Genomic DNA, 19,138 nt, shown 5'->3' on the forward strand with positions numbered 1-19,138 from the left:
ATAGTACTAAAAGCCATATAAAAACTTTTTAGCAAAACTAGGTCATCCTATGCATATTTTATTGTAATTTTTAAACTGTATATCTATATATCATGGATGTCTCACTCTGTGTGTGTGTGTATAAATAATTTGTTTCAATAAGTAAATACATAGCATTCCATACTATTGATGTACCATCATTTATTCCATAATTATCTCATTGATGATCATCTAGGATGGATAGAATATTTTTGCCAATATAGATAATATTGTAATTAATACCTTTGGGCTTAAGTACTTGAGCTTTCCTTTCTGTGGAATACAGTCCTAGAATTAACATTACTTGTTCAAAGTATATGTATTTTGTTTATTTAAAAAATATTTTATTTATCTATCTTTAGACAGAGGGGAAGGGAGGGAGAAAGAGACGGAGAGAAACATCAGTGTGTGGTTGCCTCTCACACGTTCTCTAAGGGGACCTGGCCCACAACCCAGGCATGTGCTCTGACTGGGAATTGAACCAGTGACCCTTTGGTTTGCAGGCCAGCATTCAATCCCCTAAGCCACACCAGCCACGGCCAAAGTATGTGCATTTTAAAGTTTAGTATAGACTATCCTATTTTCTTCCCAGTTAACATTACTAGGTAATTAACTACAATTAGCATGTTTCCCAATAACATATGATTGCCGATTAATCTACATGTCCACAAGCACTTGATATCAACCTCTATTTTCTTGATCAATTTGATTGCATTTTCTTAACCACAAAATATGTAGGAATCATCATGATCCATGGTCATGAGCTTCTTATTGCTTGCCTTAAATCGCTTACAATTTAATGTCAGAAAAAAATGTTTATAAAGTATTTAGTTGTAATGCTTGCAGTAGGGGTACTGCTATGGCGGAAGGCCAGGGTTACATTGCCATACAGGTGGATTCGTGAGGCTCATGTTATTTGTCTCAGGCTCTCAGCCAGAAAATGACACACAGGATTACATTGAACAATCAAACTTCCCATTCTAAAAGGATTAGATAAATACTCACTGTGAGATTCCAGAAACAAAATCAATAAGCATTCTATGATCTGCACAAAGCGAATGACAATTCTGACGCTCCATGTTTCATAATGAGAGTTATTCTTTCTCATGTTTCTGTACCACATATTGCCTGAGATTTCCTGCACCTTTAATAGTGGAATAATAAGGCTAGCAGTTAAGAATCTTGCTGGCCTTCCCACAGTTAGATGCATCACTTTGGGCAAGTGAAGTCACTTGATCTTAGCTTTGAGCAAGTCACTTCGTTTCAGTTGTCTTAACTTTTCTCATTTGGCCTTCTTAATCATGTTAAGTGCGCTTTCATTTTTATTAGGGATATATAGATATAGATTAATATATATGTCTATGTACATATAATCAGTTGTGTACATATATATTACGCTCACCTTCAAACCCTTGTATCTCTTAAATGGTAAGTGATCATGATACTGTAGATGCAATTTAATAATTCAATCATTGGAAAGAAGTTCTAAATGGATGAGTTGATGACTACAGAAACTTAGCATGAATACAGTGCATTTGTTTAGAGTGTGTGATACGTGATTATCTCAAAGCAAGTAGTTCGTGTTCCTAGAAATTTTACGTAACTGAAAATATAAAGTTTGCTCTTAGGAATATGAAGTTAGGTAAATATTGCCTTCGTATAGATTCTTCTCCTTTCAAGAATCAGAAAGCCGAACTCTAACTGGCTTAAGAAAGACATATTGGCTTGTGATGACTGAGTAGTTCAATAGCTGCTGTAATGGCTTGATTCAGTGTTCACATAATTTTACCAGCATGGGATGTTCTTGCCATTTCTTTTTTTTTTTTTAAAGATTTTATTTATTTATTTTTAGAGAGGGAAGGGAGGGGGAGGGTGAGAGAGAGAGAGAGAGAGAGAGAGAGAGAGAGAGAGAGAGGAACATCAATGTGCGGTTGCTGGGGGTTATGGCCTGCAACCCAGGAATGTACCCTGGCTGGGAATCGAACCTGGGACACTTTGGTTCCCAGTCCATGCTCAATCCACTGAGCTATGCCAGCCAGGGCTTGGGACCCATTTTCAATTCCACCTTTATTCCTTTGCTTTTGACAGCTGCTGACTTATGCAATGAGCTTGTTTCTTAACACATTTCTGGCCATGGCAGTAGAATTTAAAATGTTTCACAGGGAACTTAAAGCATTTTGTACTTGATTTCTCTTATGTCTCATGAGTTTCAAAGTGACCGTGAAAGAGACAGTGGAGGGTGAGATTTTAGCATTTTTGAAATGTTGCTTTATCATGATCTGATAATTGCTAATCTTCAAAAATTAAAAAAAAAAACCCTTCCATTTTAAAGGCTAATGCAAAAAACTTAAGTTTAGGTGTAGTAAGAGACTACTTGGGAACACACCCATTTTTATGTAGTTTCATTCACACAAGACATCACAACCTCTACACTCAGAGTCAATTATAGGTTAAAGATAAAAGAAAGGTTTTAACATGAGATTTATAGAGTCAGAGAGGCATTGAATAGTGGGTGATCAAGAAGGCATGGGATGTCCATGCTTAAGGCATTAGGTGATGCATTTTTTGATCTTCAAAAGCAGAAAAGAAAGGGGGACACACCATCATTCATCCGAAGCCTTTCATATGCCTTAAGGCCACTCAGGAAAAGACAGCATCTCTGAATTACAGAACTCATGCATAATTTGTCATCAGCATAAAAGAATGTGTCAGATGTAATGTCCATTAATTTTTCCCACAATAGCCTGTAATTCAAAATTCACACAATAGAAATAATATCATCTAGCCTCATATGAAATATCAAATATCACCACCTGCAAGGATTTCAGCGTAATCCTGTGAGAATAACTAAGTCACAAAAACCTACTGAAGTAACTTTTAAACTTTCTTGTATTTAGCATTTTTCTGAAGAACTATGAGCTTCTAGCAAATGCTTCACTTTGACATATGTCCATTTATTTAGATGTTTTAGTAGATGAATAGTTCCAAGGCCAGTGGCTAATAAGAATTTGTCAGTGTTGACAGAAAAGCAATTCTTAGAGTTATTAAATAATAAAAACATCATTTACATTCCAGTTAGCTTCACACTGTCGTTTTTGATAGAGCGTTGAAAGGAGGTAAAGACAAATGTTTGTGGAATTCTAAAATGTGGCAGTGTAGTGTAAAACAAACAAAGATGACACAAAATTCAAGAGTTGGCTATTTATTTCAAAAACAAGACCCATATTAGTAAGAAAACATGAAAACAGGGCCTTTAGCCTTTACCAGATAAAATCCCATTGCAAGCGTAAGGACTTTAATGTTTTTCACTTTCTTACAAAAATGAGAATGAAATAAGATATTTTGTTTTAAACACTGACAGACATGGGTCAAATTCCTTCATTCAATATAAATTTACCCTGGTCCCCAAAGTCCCAGTCTCACAGTGATACTTTTTCTCTGCTCATTCTCCACTTCTTGGAGAAATGAATCACAACTCATATGAAAGAGCCACTAAAATCTGTGAAAGCACTGTGTGGTATAACAACTCCTTATAGCTCATTGCCATGTGCCTCTGTGTAAACCCAGTCGCTGGCAAGAGGAATGGACTCTTCATGGCTTTCTAAGTCAATACTCATCTCCTGGAACTAACTGGAAAACTGTCAGCTTCCCTGAGCACAATGGAAGGATACAGTCATAAAGGCAGGATAGCAAACAAACCATACTTGCTATAACACATATTTAGTAACTCAATATATCAACCTGAGGTGGGGGGAGTGCCTGAGAGAAATCAGCAATTATAAGATAATTACTAAAAATTGGGGCCTTCCACTACATCAAAGTGAACTTGTAGAAACATAATATAGGAATGTATTTTAACTAGCAGACACTGAAAGATGGGTATGTAATATAGAATAAGTGTGAAGTGATTAATAAAGCACAACTAAGTTACTGTCACACTAAGTCTGTCTGAGGTGGGTTTCGATCTACTTAGTGCCAGTAATTTTTATTTTTCTTTAAGATGGAAATCCAGAGCTGAATTGAGAAAAAATTCTAACTTACTGAAAAGGAAACATATGGTATTGCTTACAAAGACAAAAATATCAGCATAAAGCACATCAAAATATTATAGTTGATTAAACCTATAGAACAGAATTCCTAAATATTATTCTAATTTTTTTCTTTGTAGCTGAACTTAAAAGAAGTTAGACTTAATGGTTTGTACTAAAAGTTTATGAGAATATGTCTGGTCTCTGACATGCAGGTTGAATCTTGTATTTTTTTTTAATATTTTACTTATTTATTTTTAGAGAGGGAAGGGAGGGAGGGAGAGAAAGAGAGAGAAACATCCATGTGTGGTTGCTGGGGGTTATGGCCTGCAACCCAGGCATGTACCCTGGCTGGGAATCGAACCTGGGACACTTTGGTTCCCAGCCCGCGCTCCATCCACTGAGCTACGCCAGCCAAGGCTTGAATCTTGTATTTTTAACAAGAATAACAATAAGAAGCGAGTGAAAAAAACTATAATTAATATAAATATGTGGAGCTCCTTTAGTATTCAGTTAAAAGCAAAACCAAATGTGTGTGAATATATCTACATACAAGAACTCTTTGCTTTTTGAAAGCATGACAAGGAAATTTCATTTCAGAAGGATATCCTAAGAGTATACATTCATAAATATAGAAGCCTGTTCAAAAATATATTTCTTATCTATGTGAGCTTCTTAAGTATGTAAATAAACTTTAAAATGGTACAGACATACTTGGAAATGGTGGACTATAGATCAGTCATTTTGAATTATTTCATAGGCAAACATAACAGTGGTATATCCTGACTATGCCTATAGAATCTTTAGAGTTTGATTTGCTCCACTTCAGGCTTCTAACTAAAGAAAAGGTAAGTGTTATAGAAAGTTAACATGCAGGCTGTATTTTAAAAATATTATTATTAATAATAAATTTTTTATTTGGAGATATAATTTAAAAGTTATGAAGAAATCTTTATGACAGACATGACAGGTGATACATAGACAGCAAACTCACAGTCCTTACCTTCAAGGAGTTCAATATCTAAGAAAGAGATTAAGACATGTTCATAAATTGCTATAATACAGGACAGAGCGTGGCCAATGTCATGTAAAAGGCACAAATAAACTGCTGCGAAAGTAAATGGGTAGTGCTTTGGGGGTGAAGTTTTGACTCTTTTTGTCCTCATCAATAAAAACAGAGTAGTTGGGACAGCAAAACACAAAATCGCAGACAAAAATGCCCATAAATCTATGTGGCAAGTTATTACTGACAACCGCCAACACAGGAGTGGATGGCATTGGACAGTTAGTGGGTAGGACTTGTTGCTGTCAGCACTTGTGAAAGAGAAAGTCGGGGAAAGGGAGAGGATCTGAAAATGCTGAGAGCAAGAGAAACTAAAAATCTGCAACACATATTCTTGGGAAAGCTCAGCTGGTAATGAAATAAGGAAGCTAATCTTATTTAAACACCCAGAAAAGGAAAAGAAAGGGGCCAAATTCCATACAAACTTATTGCCAGGAAAATGAAAGAATAGAAACAAATCAATCTATTTACAGACAAAGAAAGTGTGCTAGAAATAAACACTGCCACCTAATATTATTAGGGAAGTGAAAAAATTAAGATTGGCTAAAATGAAAAATCTGGCCTCATACTGTCTTTAAAATACAGATCTACATTAAAAAGATTTTTAAAAGATTATAAATTAAAAAATAGACAAAGATACATTGTGATAATTTAAATAAAAAAATCAGATTTTGAAACTTGACATTTAAATTTTAAAAATATAAAATTTATGATAAGGAAGTAATTATTTGTGTCTGTGTGCCAAATAACACAGTGATTATTTTCTAAGTCTAAAATAGAAGATGTATTAAAAACATGGGGAAAAGCATGTTGATACATTTTAATTTTCCCTTCTCAATCCTAAAGTAATTAAGCAGAAGATAAACATATTAGGAAGAGTATGGAGGGTCTAAACAATATAATTAATGAGAAAAAAAAAACACCTAAAACTCAGTGATGGAGAATATACGTTTTTTAACTTTTCATGAAACGATAATGAAAATTAATTATAACTTACACTTGAACATAGAGCACAATAAACTCCTCCCCAAAAGAAACCAAGCCAGCAGCATTATCTGACCACAATGTAATAACACCAGAAGTCATTCACAAAATTGCTTTAAAAGCCCTTCCACTACTGGCTTTGGCTGTTGTGGCTCAGTGGATTGAGTGCTGGCCTTCGAAATAAAGGGCTGCCTGGCTGATTCCTGGTCAGGGCACAGGCCTGGGTTATGGGCTAGGTCTCCAGTAGGGGGCGCACAAGAGGCAACCGCACATTGGTGTTTCTTTCCCTCTTTCTCCCTCCCTCCCCTCTGTCTCAAATAAAATAAAACAAGATAAGATAAGATAAAATAAAAGCCCTTCCACTACTAAATAAACACATATACACACACTAAAAATTAAACAACTATAGGGACCAAAGGAGTAATTAAAATTAAATTTTAGAATTTCTTAAAAATGTACAATTGCATCAAAAAGCATAAATATGTAGGAATAAATTTAACCACAGAGGTGAAAGACCTGTGCTCTGAAAACTGTTAAACATTGGAGAAATTAAAGATGCAAATACAGGGAAGGATAAGCTCCAAGATGGGAAGGGGTTATATTGTTAAGCTCTGCTTACTACCTTAAGCGATATACAGATTCAATGAAATGTTTATTGCAATACCAGTGGTAGTTTTCTTAGAATTAGAATAACTAATCTTAAAATGTATATGAAACAAAAGATCCCAAATAGCAAAATAAATGCTTAAAAAGTAGAAAGTGAGAAATATATGCTCCCTCAAAACAAACTCTATACATAAAGCTATGATAATCAAAATACTATGATACAGCCCTGGCTGGGTAGCTCAGTTGGTTGGAGCATTGTCTTCATACACCAAGGTTGCATGTTAGATTCCTGGTCAGGGTACATGGAAGAAGTAAACAATAAGTACATAAATAGGTAGTGGAACAAGAAATCAGTGGTTCTCTGTTGTTCTCTCTCTCTCTCTCTCTCAAACAATCAATACATTTAAAAAATTAAAAAAAAACACACTGGTACTAACATGAAAACAGATACAGAGCATAAAAAGAGAGCCTATAAGTAAATCCTTGCTTAAATGGTCAATTAATCTACACTGAAGTAGGCAAGAATATACAATGGGGTAAAGACAATGTCTCCAAGAACTGGTGTTGACAAAACTGGAAAGATACATTCCAAAAGATGAAATTGAACCACCTTCTTATACCATTTACCAAAAAATGGATTAAAGACTTAAATGTAAGACCTGAAACTATAAAATTTCTGGAAGAAAATATAGACAGTAAACTCTTTGGCATTGCTCTTAGCAATATCTTTTTGGACATGTCATGGCTCCTTGGTCAAGGGAAACAAGAAAAAAGAAACAAATGAGACTGCATCAACTAAAAAGTTTTTGCACAGTTAAGGAAACCGTCAACAAAATGAAAAGACAATCTATTGGGTGGGAGAAGATACTTACAAAAGATACATCTGATAACAGGTACATATATAATATACATATTTCATAAGCCTTACCATTACAAAATTAAACAATCCAATAAAAAAATGGCTAGAGGACTTGAAAGGTACTTCTAAGAGGACATACAGATGGCCAATAGATAATCTGAGAAGATGCTCAACATCACTAATCATCAGAGAGATGCAAATTTAAATCACAAAGAGATATCGCCTCACACTGGTCAGAATGGCTATCCTCAATGAATCAACACATATTAAGTGCTGGAGAGGATGTAGAGACAAGGGGAACCTTCATGCACCGTTTGTGAGGTTGTAAATTGGTTCAGCCACTATGGAAATTAGTTAGGAGGTTCCTCAAAAATTTTTTTAAAATAGAGCTGACATACATTCAACAATTATATATCTGGGTAAAACACTAATTTGAAAAGATATATGCAACCCTATGTCTATTGTAGCCTTACTTGTAATAGCCAAGATTTGGAAGCACTCTAACTTGCTACATGAAATAAACAACAAAAAAAGAAACACAGTACATTTTGATTTATATGTGGAAAACAAAAAAAGAAAACAAATGAATAAACAAAACAAAATAAAAACCGACACATAGATATAGAGAACAATTTGATATTTACAAAAGGAGAGGAGTTTGGAGATGGGAATGAAAAAATGGTCCAGCCAAGATGGAGGCATTGGTAGACACTCTGTGCCTCCTTGCACAACCAAAAGAAGGACAACAACAAATTTAAAAACAAAAAAACAACGAGAACTACCAAAAAATTGAACTGTATGGAAGTCCGACAACCAAGGAGTTAAAGAAGAAATATTCATCCAGACCGGTAGGAGGGGTGGAGATGGGCAGCCAGGGTAAAGAGGACTCACAGCGAGGTGGCAGCTGGCAGAGCAGGTGATCCCACACTTGCATGCAGATAAACCGGGAGGAACAACTGGGGAGCAAGAGAGATCACACAACCCAAGTTTTCAGCTCAGGGAAATAAAGCCTCAAAACCTCTGACTGAAAAAACCTGTGGGGGTTGAGGCAGCAGGAGAAACCACTAGCCTCAAAGGAAAGTTCGTTGGAGAGACCCACAGGGTCCTAGAACATACACAAACCCACCCACCTGGGAACAAGGACCAAAAGGGCCCAATTTGCTTGTGGGGAGCAGTGAAAGTGACTGAAAGCCAGCAGAGAGCTGAACAAGTGGCACTGTTACATCTTGGACCCCTCCCCCACATACAGCGCCACAAAACAGTGATGTGGGTTGCCCCACCTTGGTGAATACCTAAGGCTCCACCCCTTACTATGTAACAGATGTGTCAAGACAAAAAAAAAAAATGGCCCAAATGAAAGAACAGATTAAAGCTCCAGAAAAAATATAACCAAGTGATGAAGAGATAGACAACCTAACAGATGCCCAATTCAAGACACTGGTAATCAGGATGGTCACAGAATTGGCTGACTATGGTTGAAAATAGAGGAAAAAGTGAAGGCTAGGCAAAGTGAAATAAAGGAAAATGTACAGGAAACCAACAGTGACGGGAAGGAAACTGGTATTCAAATCAAAGGTTTGGACCAGAAGGAAGAAATAAACATTCGACCGAAACAGAATGAAGAAACAAGCATTAAAAAAAAATAAGGAGAGGCTTAGGAACTTCTGGGACAACTTTAAACATTCCAACATCTAAATTCTAGGGATGCCAGAAGGAGAAGAGGAAGAGCAACAAAGTGAAAACTTATTTGAAAACATAATGAGGGAGAACTTCCCCAATCTGGCAAAGGAAATAGACTTCCAGGAAATCCAGGAAGCTCAGAGTCCCAAAGAAGTTGGACCCAAGGAAGCACACATCAAGGTACATCATACTTACATTACCCAAGATTAAAGATAAGGAGAGAATCTTAAAAGCAGCAAGAGGAAAGGAGAGAGTTACCTACCAAGGAGTTCCTGTAATGCCATCAGCTGATTTCTCAAAAGACACCTTGCAGGCAAGAAGGGGCTGGAAAGAAGTATTCCAAGTCATGAAAAGCAAGGACCTACATCCAAGATGACTCTTTCCAGCAAAGCTCTCATTTAGAATGGAAGGGCAGATCAAGTGCTTCCCAGAGAAGGTCAAGCTAAAGGAGTTCATCATCACCAAGCCCTTATTATATGAAATGTTAAAGGGGCTTATTGAAGAAAAAGAAGATCAAAACTATGAACAGTAAAATGACAACAAACTCACAACTATCAACAACTGAACCTAAAAATAACAAAAACAAAAACCAACTAAGCAAACAAATAGAATAGGAACAGAATCACAGAAATGGAGATCACATGGAGGGTTATCAGCAGGGAAGGGGAGGGGAGGAATGGGGGAAAAGGTACAGAGAATAAGAAGCCTAAATGGTGGGTACAAAATAGACAGGGGGTTTAAGAGTAGTATAGGAAATGGAGAAGCCAAAGAACTTACATGTACAACCCATGGACATGAACTAGGGTGTTGGAATGCAGGTGGGAAGGAGTGTGCAGGGCAGAGGGGAATAAATGGGTGAAAATGGGACAACTGTAATAGCAAAATCAATAAAATATATTAAAGAAAAAATAAAAAATGGTGGAGGCACTAAAAATGTACTTATTGAAAATGATTTTACATGTTTCTTTATGTTGTTTTCTATCTTCTAAATATGAGATTTTGCTTAAAAAAGCATATAACAAAAAATGCTCTTGTATTCTAAAATAATTTTTTTAAAAAATTTCTACTTTGTGATTTAAAATAAAAATAATCTACTCAGCAGTCAGGTAAAAGAAAGGAAACTAGAAATATCAGATTTTATATGCAAAACACATTGTTTTAGAAAAACTGATTCCTGAAGATATTCAATTGTTTGAAATCAAGACAGATAATCTGTAAGCCACTTTAGAAAATAGAATTGGAAACAGCTTTTTTCTTGCATTTTTATTATGTTCAGGAACAGCAAGTAAAGTTAGCATCACGTTCTGATATCATTCTTTGAGAAAGCACGCGTTGCTGTGGTCTTGTTACTTTCCAAATCATTGCTTCATCTTTTAAATAATAATGAAGCTCATAAGGGAGGAATTTGACTGATCTTATTCTACCGAGAAATCACAGTATATCTCCAGACTTAGGAGATGGGGAGAAACCCACTAGGTTGCCAGCTTTAGCAGAACAGCAACAGAGTCTACACCTTTGGGGACTTGAATGATGATGAATAAGAGAAAGAGATCAAAGAGAGTGGAAACAAAGCAAGTGCTCATTTAAAGCAGTAATAATGACTACAGCCTCAGCAGCAAATCAAAAGAAAACATTCGGTATGTCTTAATAGAGTTTAAGAAAACATGCCGTGGTAACAAAGCAAAAACTTGATGAATATATAACCCAAAAAATCCTTAGGGCATAAATGCAATGATTAGAAATAACATTAAAGTGAGACATCTATTAGAATCCTTTGTGCAGCACCTCACCCACCCACTGCATACATAAATGAGTCTCAGTTTACTAATGCTGCTCTTTTAAGACTAAACGTAGCATAATTTGCATTCAAAGAAGATACAAACTGAATATGCCAAAAGTATAAAACTTAGGAAAGCGTAGTGGTGCTGCTCTGTGGATTCAAGGGAAATATGTAAACAGGCATCTGTACAAAGTGAGTAAATGTTTATTATGAAGAACTTCCCGTGAGATGTCAGTTTGACATTACTAGACAGAAATAGAAAAGTATTGTCTTCAATTAAACAGAGAGAATAAAGAATGAATGGGAAATGACCGGGATGTCAATTTATGTAACCTATCACAAAAAAGTTTCTAACGCAGTAAAACTTGATATAACATTAGGTATGGTATTGAAACTGGAAAAGACACCGGTGTCCGGGGTGCCTGTCACTACCAAACCCAGTAAGCAATGACAGCGATTAATCTTTTTTTTTAAGATTTTATTTATTTATTATTTTTAGGGAGGGAAGGGAGGGAGAGAGAGAGAGAGAGAAACATCCATGTGCAGTTGCTGGGGCCATGGCCTGCAACCCAGGAATGTGCCCTGACTGGGAATCGAACCTGCGACACTTTGGTTCCCAGCCCGCGCTCAATCCACTGAGCTACGCCAGCCAGGGCCAGCGATTAAATCTTTATGGGTGCTTTATTCAGATGGCTTGGGATCTGAGAAGATGGTGGGTTCACACCTTAATGGATCATCTTCCCTTTTCTTTGCAGGCCAGACCTTTTACAAGGGGTGGGGGTGGATAAACAAGGTGCGGTGAGTGCTTTGAGATTCAGAAACTGCAACATTCCTGTCCTGGGCAGTTAGCTGTTCCCAGAGTTGGGTGGTGTCTGTCTCCCCTGGAACACAAAGGCCCGGGTGCCTCCAACTTGTCCCCAGGCGGTCATCTCTAGCAGTGCCCCGGGAGGTCGGCTGTTTTCCCAGGAGCCAGGATGAGCCTTATCTGTAGTTTCTGAAACAAATGCTTTAACATATACCTTACTTCCTAGGCTTATAACTTTTTCCCTTAAACTACAATTTTCTAACTCTTCAGTCCCCTATCAGTATTTCCAGGATTGTGGTATTTCTTTTTCAGTATAAATCTGGTGTTCCACTTATTGATGGTTCAATCTTCACACACCTGTGACTCATCTTGAGTAAATAAAATACTCCAGAGCTAAAGGAGCGGGTTGCTATACTGCAGCCTGATGTTTTACCCCATTTAGGCCCAGGAACCGCCTAAAATGCAAGCATGGATAATTGGACGTGTTGTTAGAATCATTCATATGCAAGAATCTATTCTCTTTTTCGTCATCCGGATACATCAGGCAGAAATATTTATTTAAAACACATTTTGTGGCTGACTGCCAATTTTTTAATATTACTTTTCATGTACAGATGTAGACTCAGGCTATCGTAAAGCTCAGGAGGTTACTTCCATGTGTCTGGTAACTACAAATAACAAAGATGAGGCAAATGTGAATGTGCTGTATTATGATATTCAGCCAAGAAATTTTATTAATCAAATATGGGTATTGTAGATGTGATGAGAGTAAAGTAGCTCTTCACATTATGTATGTTCCTGGATAAGAAATCATTTGGTTTGAAGGATGGGGACAGGGTTGGCTGGAAGTGGGCAAAGTGGGAGGAAATGGGGACATCTATAATAGTGTTTATGATAAAAATGGTTAAAAAAGAAAAAAATGGTGTTATATAGTTTTAATTTAGAAAAAGGGGGAAATGCTTATAATTCCATCAACCTAATAAAATCATTGTTAGTTTTTTGTGTTTTTTTTTTTTTAGATTTTATTTATTTATTTTTAGGGAGGGAAGGGAGGGAGATAGAGAGAGAGAGAAACATCAATGTGTGGTTGCTGGGGGTTATGGCCTGCAACCCAGGAATGTACCCTGGCTGGGAATCGAACCTGGGACACTTTGGTTCGCAGCCCGAGCTCAATCCACTGAGCTATGCCAGCCAGGGCTATTGTTAGTTTTTTTGTCTTTGCATATTTCTCTTGTCTTTCAGTTATGACGAACACCTTTACATGACCAAACTTTGGTTAGGTGTCTGAAACTTCTAGGTCCTTTCTTATAAAATCCAGTTTCCGCGAAGAATCCTAAGTCCATTTACCCAGAAACCTCCACCCTTAATATCTAAGCACCCTCAATATCTGATGTGGCTCCTCATCTTTCACCATCTGTCTAGTTCATGTCTTGATCACCCTGGCCCACCTTCAGTGAGAACCCTGTTGCATCAGTTGAGACTGAACCCTTCCTACTCCTGATGTTTCCTCATTAACTTTCTATCCACTGACCTGCATTCGGTTGCTTGGCTATAAATTCCTACTCACCCATTTGCAGTGGAGCCCAGTATCTCTCGTCCACTGTGAAAACACGTGGCAGTAGTCTCTATACATATAGCGATATCCCTAAATAAAGTCTGCCTTACCATCTTTAATGTGTCACCGAACATTTTCATTCACATAATACCTGCAATTCTGCAGTCTATTTTCTTATAGAATAGATAAACTAAAATCCAAAGACACACGAAACGATGTTCAATATCGCTAGCCATCAGAGAGATGCAGATTAAAACCACAATGAGATACCACTTCACACCAGTCAGAATGGCCATCATAAACAAAGCAACAAACAACAAGTGTTGGAGAGGATGTGGAGAAAAGGGGACCCTAGTGCACTGTGGGTGGGACTGCAGACTGGTACAACCACTATGGAAAGCAGTATGGAACTTCCTCAGAAAACTAAAAATGGATCTGCCTTTTGACCCTGCGATTCCACTGCTGGGAATATACCCTAAGAACCCTAAAACACCAACCCAAAAGAACCTATGCACCCCAATGTTCATAGCAGCACAATTTACAATAGCCAAGTGCTGGAAGCAACCTAGATGCCCATCAGTGAGTGAGTGGATCAAAAAACTGTGGTCCATTTACACAGTGGAATTCTATGCAGCAGAAAGAAAGCAGGAGCTCCTACCCTTTGCGACAGCATGGATGGAGCTGGAGAGCATTATGCTAAGCGAAACAAGCCAGGCAGTGAGAGACAAATACCACATGATATCACCTTTAACAGGAACCTAAACAAAAAAACAAAAAAACTAGCAAAATAGAACCAAAGACACTGAAATAGGGGACAGACTGACAGTGACCAGAGGGGAGAGAAGAGGGAATTTCAGGGGGGAATGGGTAGGGTTTACAGGAACAAATTTGGAGGACACATGGACAAAAACTAGGGGTGGGGGGTAATGGGGGGAAGGGGGGAGGGTTGGGTGGGTGAGCTGGAATGGGAGTAGGGGGGAGAAAACTGTACTTGAACAATGATTAAAATAAAATAAAAAAAGAAGATACAATGATGTGATAGATAAGACTTAATAAATTGAAGTAATGTAAAAAAAAAGAATAGATAAACTGAACATGATATTTTACTACCTTCTTTTTTCTTAAAATATCAGTTTTTACATATCCTACCTTGCGAATTGACCATATGTTTAACCATTAGTTCACTACCATTGAATATTTGAGTGCTGTGCTTCATTTTTTAAAAGATTTTTTGTTTATTTATTTTTAGAGAGAGGAAGGGAGGAAGAAAAAGAGGGAAACATGGATGTGTGGTTGCCTCTTGTGCGCCCCCTACTGGGGACCTGGCCTGCAACCCAGGCAGGTGCACTGACTGGGAATCGAACCAGCAATCCTTTGGTTCCCAGGCCGGCACTCAACCCCTGGGTCACACTAGCCAGGACTCAAGTAATCAAAATCTTTTGACTCAACAAAGGATTTCTAATGTATTCAATAGCATCACCACCCCCGGGACATTGACCTCCTCTCCCTTGTCCATTGAGTCAATGGTATATGGTTATGTTATTTAGGGTTCCAAATTATGGTTTAGGTTTGGAAACAGTGCCATAGATAATAGAGTGTAGAATGATTAAGGCATTAGGTGGTATCTTTGTGTTTTCTCACTCCATGTTTCTTCATTCCCTGTTTTACCATTATTAGCAACATGATTCCTCTGGTTTCTAGTAGTTCTTTCATTTATTTATTTATTTATTTATTTATTTTCAGAGAGGAAAGGGAGGGAGAGAGAGAGAGAGAGAAACATCAATGTGCGGTTGCTGGGGGTTATGGCCTGCAACCCAGGAATGTACCCTGGCTGGGAATCGAACCTGGGACACTTTGGTTCCCAGCCCGTGCTCAATCCACTGAGCTACGCCAGCCAGGGCCTTCTAGTAGTTCTTGACATTCCCATTTGTCTCCTTCCTGAGCTTCAGAATATCCCTGGAAAGACTAAGCCATTTATCTTATTAATTTTTAAAAACATGCTTCTAGCCCTGGCTGGTGTGGCTCAGTGGATTGAGCACCAGCCTGTGAACCAAAGGGTCGCCGGTTCGATTCCCAGTCAGGGCATACGCCTGGGTTGTGGGCTAGGTCCCCAGTAGGGGGAGCATGAGAGGCAACCACACAGTGATGTTTCTCTCCCTCTCTTTCGCCCTCCCTTCTCCTCTCTTTAAAAATAAATAAATAAAATATTTAAAAAAAGAGAAATATGCTTCTACCCCATAAAGAGGAATTTTGCTCATGAAGTATTTGGTTGTCCAGAAATATAATATGTTTACAAAAGTCAGGATAACCATGTAACTTCTGTTATTAAAGAAATGTTTTTTATTGAATTTATTGGGGTGACATTGGGTAATAAAATTTTACAAGTTTCAGGTATGCAAGTCTACTATACATCATCTGCATATTGTATTGTGTGCTTACCACCCTAAGTCAAGTCTTCCTAACTTCGTTTTTAATTATAAAAAATATTCTACAGCAGCCTACCACGAGGACAAATGATTTTTAAAGTGTATTTATGATACACACATTTCATGTATTTGATAGTTTAAAAAGCAAGCTGAAGCATATTAATTTTTCAGTGTTTATTTGAGCATATATTCAATTGGGCGTTTGAATTGTGCAACATCGAACCAAATGTGGTTGAAGCACTAAAATTAAATATGTAGGGGATTGTCTGTCCCGGGAAGCACACAGGGCGCATCAGGGCCTGGAGGGTGGGGACGTGGGCAGCTCACTCTCCAGGGCATCTGTGTCCGTGGTAAGAGAGGGAGAGCGAGCTCAGGAGCGAGAATGGCAGGAGAGGGATCAGCACAAAGCCGGGGGTGGGGGGCGGGGGAAAGCGTTCACGGGGGTGAGGGGTGCAGGAATTCAGGGAACCAACGGCTCCTCTACATTGGGGTGACCCTCAGCTGGGGGGTGGTTCCTGAGACCCAACTAACCAGGGCAGGGCGCCTGTGGTGGGCCAGCCAGGGAGCCTGGGCTCCTTCCGTCCCCGCCGACTTCACCCTGCCCTGACCTCTCGGCCTACCTCCCCATCATTCTCCTCCTTGGTCCCAGCCCCCATTCCCCTTGGTGGTCCCACCCACTCTCTACTCTCTCCATTTCCCTGCATTCCCCTCCATGGACCATCCTGCCCTCCATCTCCCATTCCCCCCCATGGTCTCTACGGCCCTCCATCCCTCCATTCACCCCCATGGACCATCCTGCACTTCCAGAGCCTTGCATTCCCCCTCCGTGGCGCCTCTTGCTCTCCATCCTCCCATTCTCCTCTCCCCACTTTGCTCCATGGTCCTTCCCACCCTTCCTCCATTCCCCTCCATGGACCCTCCCCCCCTCCCCCCCACTCCCCTCCATGGTCTCTCCCTCCCTCTACCCCATCTCATTCAGGCCCCTTATCTCCCTTGGCCCTGCCCTCCACGGACTTGCTGACGTCACCAGCGGGCCCTCGTGACATCACAGAACGTATCCCGTCTCCTGTCTCCAGGCACCCAGTGCGCGTGACAAAGCCAACCACAGAGGCAGGCGGAGAGACCATGGAGGGGAGGGGGGGGAGGAGCGGCAGGAGCGGTTGGTCCTGTTGGAAGGTGGCGGTGTGTGCCCGTAGCACAGCATCGGGACTCAGGCTCTGAGCGGCAGCCCCAGTGATGGAGGAGGCAGAGATGGAGGTGCAAGGGATGGAGGAGGCAGGGATGGAGGAGCCAGGGATGGAGGAGGCAAGGATGGAGGAGGCAGGGATGGAGGAGGCAAGGATGGAGGAGGCAGACATGGAGGTGCCAGGGACCAGCGGGACACAGGTGAGCAGCAGCCCCTCAGGTCCAGCCGAGTCCCCAACTCTACCTTCCTCCCCCCTCCTCCCCACCAGCCCCATCCCCTGACAGGCCCTCACACCCCACAGCCTGGGTCCAGCCTTCTTACCCACCCACCGACCTGGGGGGCGGCTGCCCCTCTAACCCTGGCTCCCCTAAGCCACGCCCACCCTAACCCATGGTCCTCCCCTGACCTGTAGTTCCCCCTTGTCCCTATCAGGATGCCCCCACGGCCCGTTCCCGTGGATGCGTCCACGGCTTTAAAGCACCTGCAAAAGGAACTGATGGACATCACTAAGGACCCCCTTCCCATGTGCTCTGTGGGGCCAGTGGGAAATGACATATTCACATGGAGGGGGGTCATCACGGGCCCCTCCAACAGCCCCTGTGAGGGAGGGGTCTTCTCCCTAAATATATACTTCTCACATGATTACCCCTTTCACCCTCCGTGGGTTTACTTCACCACCCGGATATACCACCCCAATATCAACAGAAGAGCACATTTCCATATAGATATTCTCAAGTCCCAGTGGTCGCCTGTGCTTACCATATCCAAAGTATTGTTGTCCATCAGCTCCATGCTCTGCCACCCCAATCTCGATAATATGTTAGTTCCATCCATTGCGAGAATGTACTTAAGGAATAGGGAGAAGTCTAATACTTTGGCACAGGCTTGGACGAGAAAATATGCCATGTGAGTGAGAAGTAAACAGTAAACCACCACCTTAATAAAACACCTGGCTGTTGAATGGGCTGTCCTTTGACTGCTTTCTGGCAGGTGTGGTTTAACCATGTTCCTGGGCACACGGTGAGCACCTGCCACATCAGGGTGTGTGGAGGGGGTAGGGAGGCAGGGGGTGGGGAAGGCATGGGGGTAGGGGCAAGGGTGGGGGATGGGGGATGGGGGAGGCACTGGGGTGGGGAAGCACGGGGGTTGTACACCTTCTTATCATGATGTGTGTGGAGTGGATGAGGGAGGCATGTGGGTGGACCACGCTGGGGGTTATGCTGCTCTAAAGAGATGTCATGACCCACTAATGGATCATTGGGAAACGATTCTTCAGGCGTGTCTCATGTTTGCATGAGCACTAGCATTGTCTTTGTGTCTTCAGGCTGCTACCACAGAATGCCACGGAAAAGGTGACTTACGAACACAGAAATTCATTTCTCACAGTTGTGTAGGCTGTTAAGAACCCTCTTCTTTATAAACGATCTTCTCACTGTAACACTGCATGGTGGGATGGGGCAATGCGGCTTTTGCAGGCTTCTTTTGTACGGGTACTAATCCCATTCATGAACATACCACTTTCATAGTATAATCACTTTCCAAAGACCCTGTCTCCTAGTACCCTCACCTTGGGAGTTAATATTTAAACATGAAATTGGGATGACAAAATTCAGACCCTAGAAGGCACTAATGGACTTGGTTATAAAGTATCTTTTGATGTGTGATCATGTAGCAAGAAGTCTTGCATGATGTAATAGAATCTTCCTCCTGGGCGGAGGGCAGGTTTGTTTCTTGACCAGGATAGTAAAGGTAATAATGTCTTACGCTGGGGTAAACATGGTATAAGCTTTCTAGCAATCTGCCCTGTAATACCCAGGAGTTTCCTATGGTCCTGGATTCTCAGTTATGCCACAAACCTACTGTGTGTTCAGCATTCACCTGTGGGACTTGGCAACAAGGGAGCTGATACAAACCTGAAGTTCATGCTGCCTACTGTGAGCTCAAGTTCTTTGTCTCTGACCCAGAAATCTGGTCTATTCCGCCATTGTCTATGAACTGTGGCAGGCGAAATAGCTTACAGATAGAATAAGTATAATCTCTGATTCCTCACAAAATATGGAAATGAACCCACATTTTGAAAGACATTACTCTAGGATTTCCCCGAAAGCTGATGACATACTTCTTTCATATATAAGTACCTATATAGAT

The 19,138-nt window shown here is 40.2% G+C and overlaps 1 protein-coding gene across 1 annotated transcript; it reads left to right on the forward strand.

Annotated features, from left to right (window-relative positions):
* The first annotated feature begins 17,438 nt into the window (after nucleotides 1-17,438).
* Nucleotides 17,439-17,936, forward strand: LOC114504766 (ubiquitin-conjugating enzyme E2-17 kDa-like). The gene has a single exon (XM_028522619.2). The coding sequence runs from the start codon at nucleotides 17,487-17,489 to the stop codon at nucleotides 17,898-17,900; it is 414 nt and encodes a 137-aa protein (XP_028378420.1). The 5' UTR covers nucleotides 17,439-17,486; the 3' UTR covers nucleotides 17,901-17,936.
* Nucleotides 17,937-19,138: the final 1,202 nt, after the last annotated feature.

Source organism: Phyllostomus discolor, chromosome X, assembly GCF_004126475.2.
Source record: "Phyllostomus discolor isolate MPI-MPIP mPhyDis1 chromosome X, mPhyDis1.pri.v3, whole genome shotgun sequence".
NCBI classification, from domain to species: Eukaryota; Metazoa; Chordata; class Mammalia; order Chiroptera; family Phyllostomidae; genus Phyllostomus; species Phyllostomus discolor.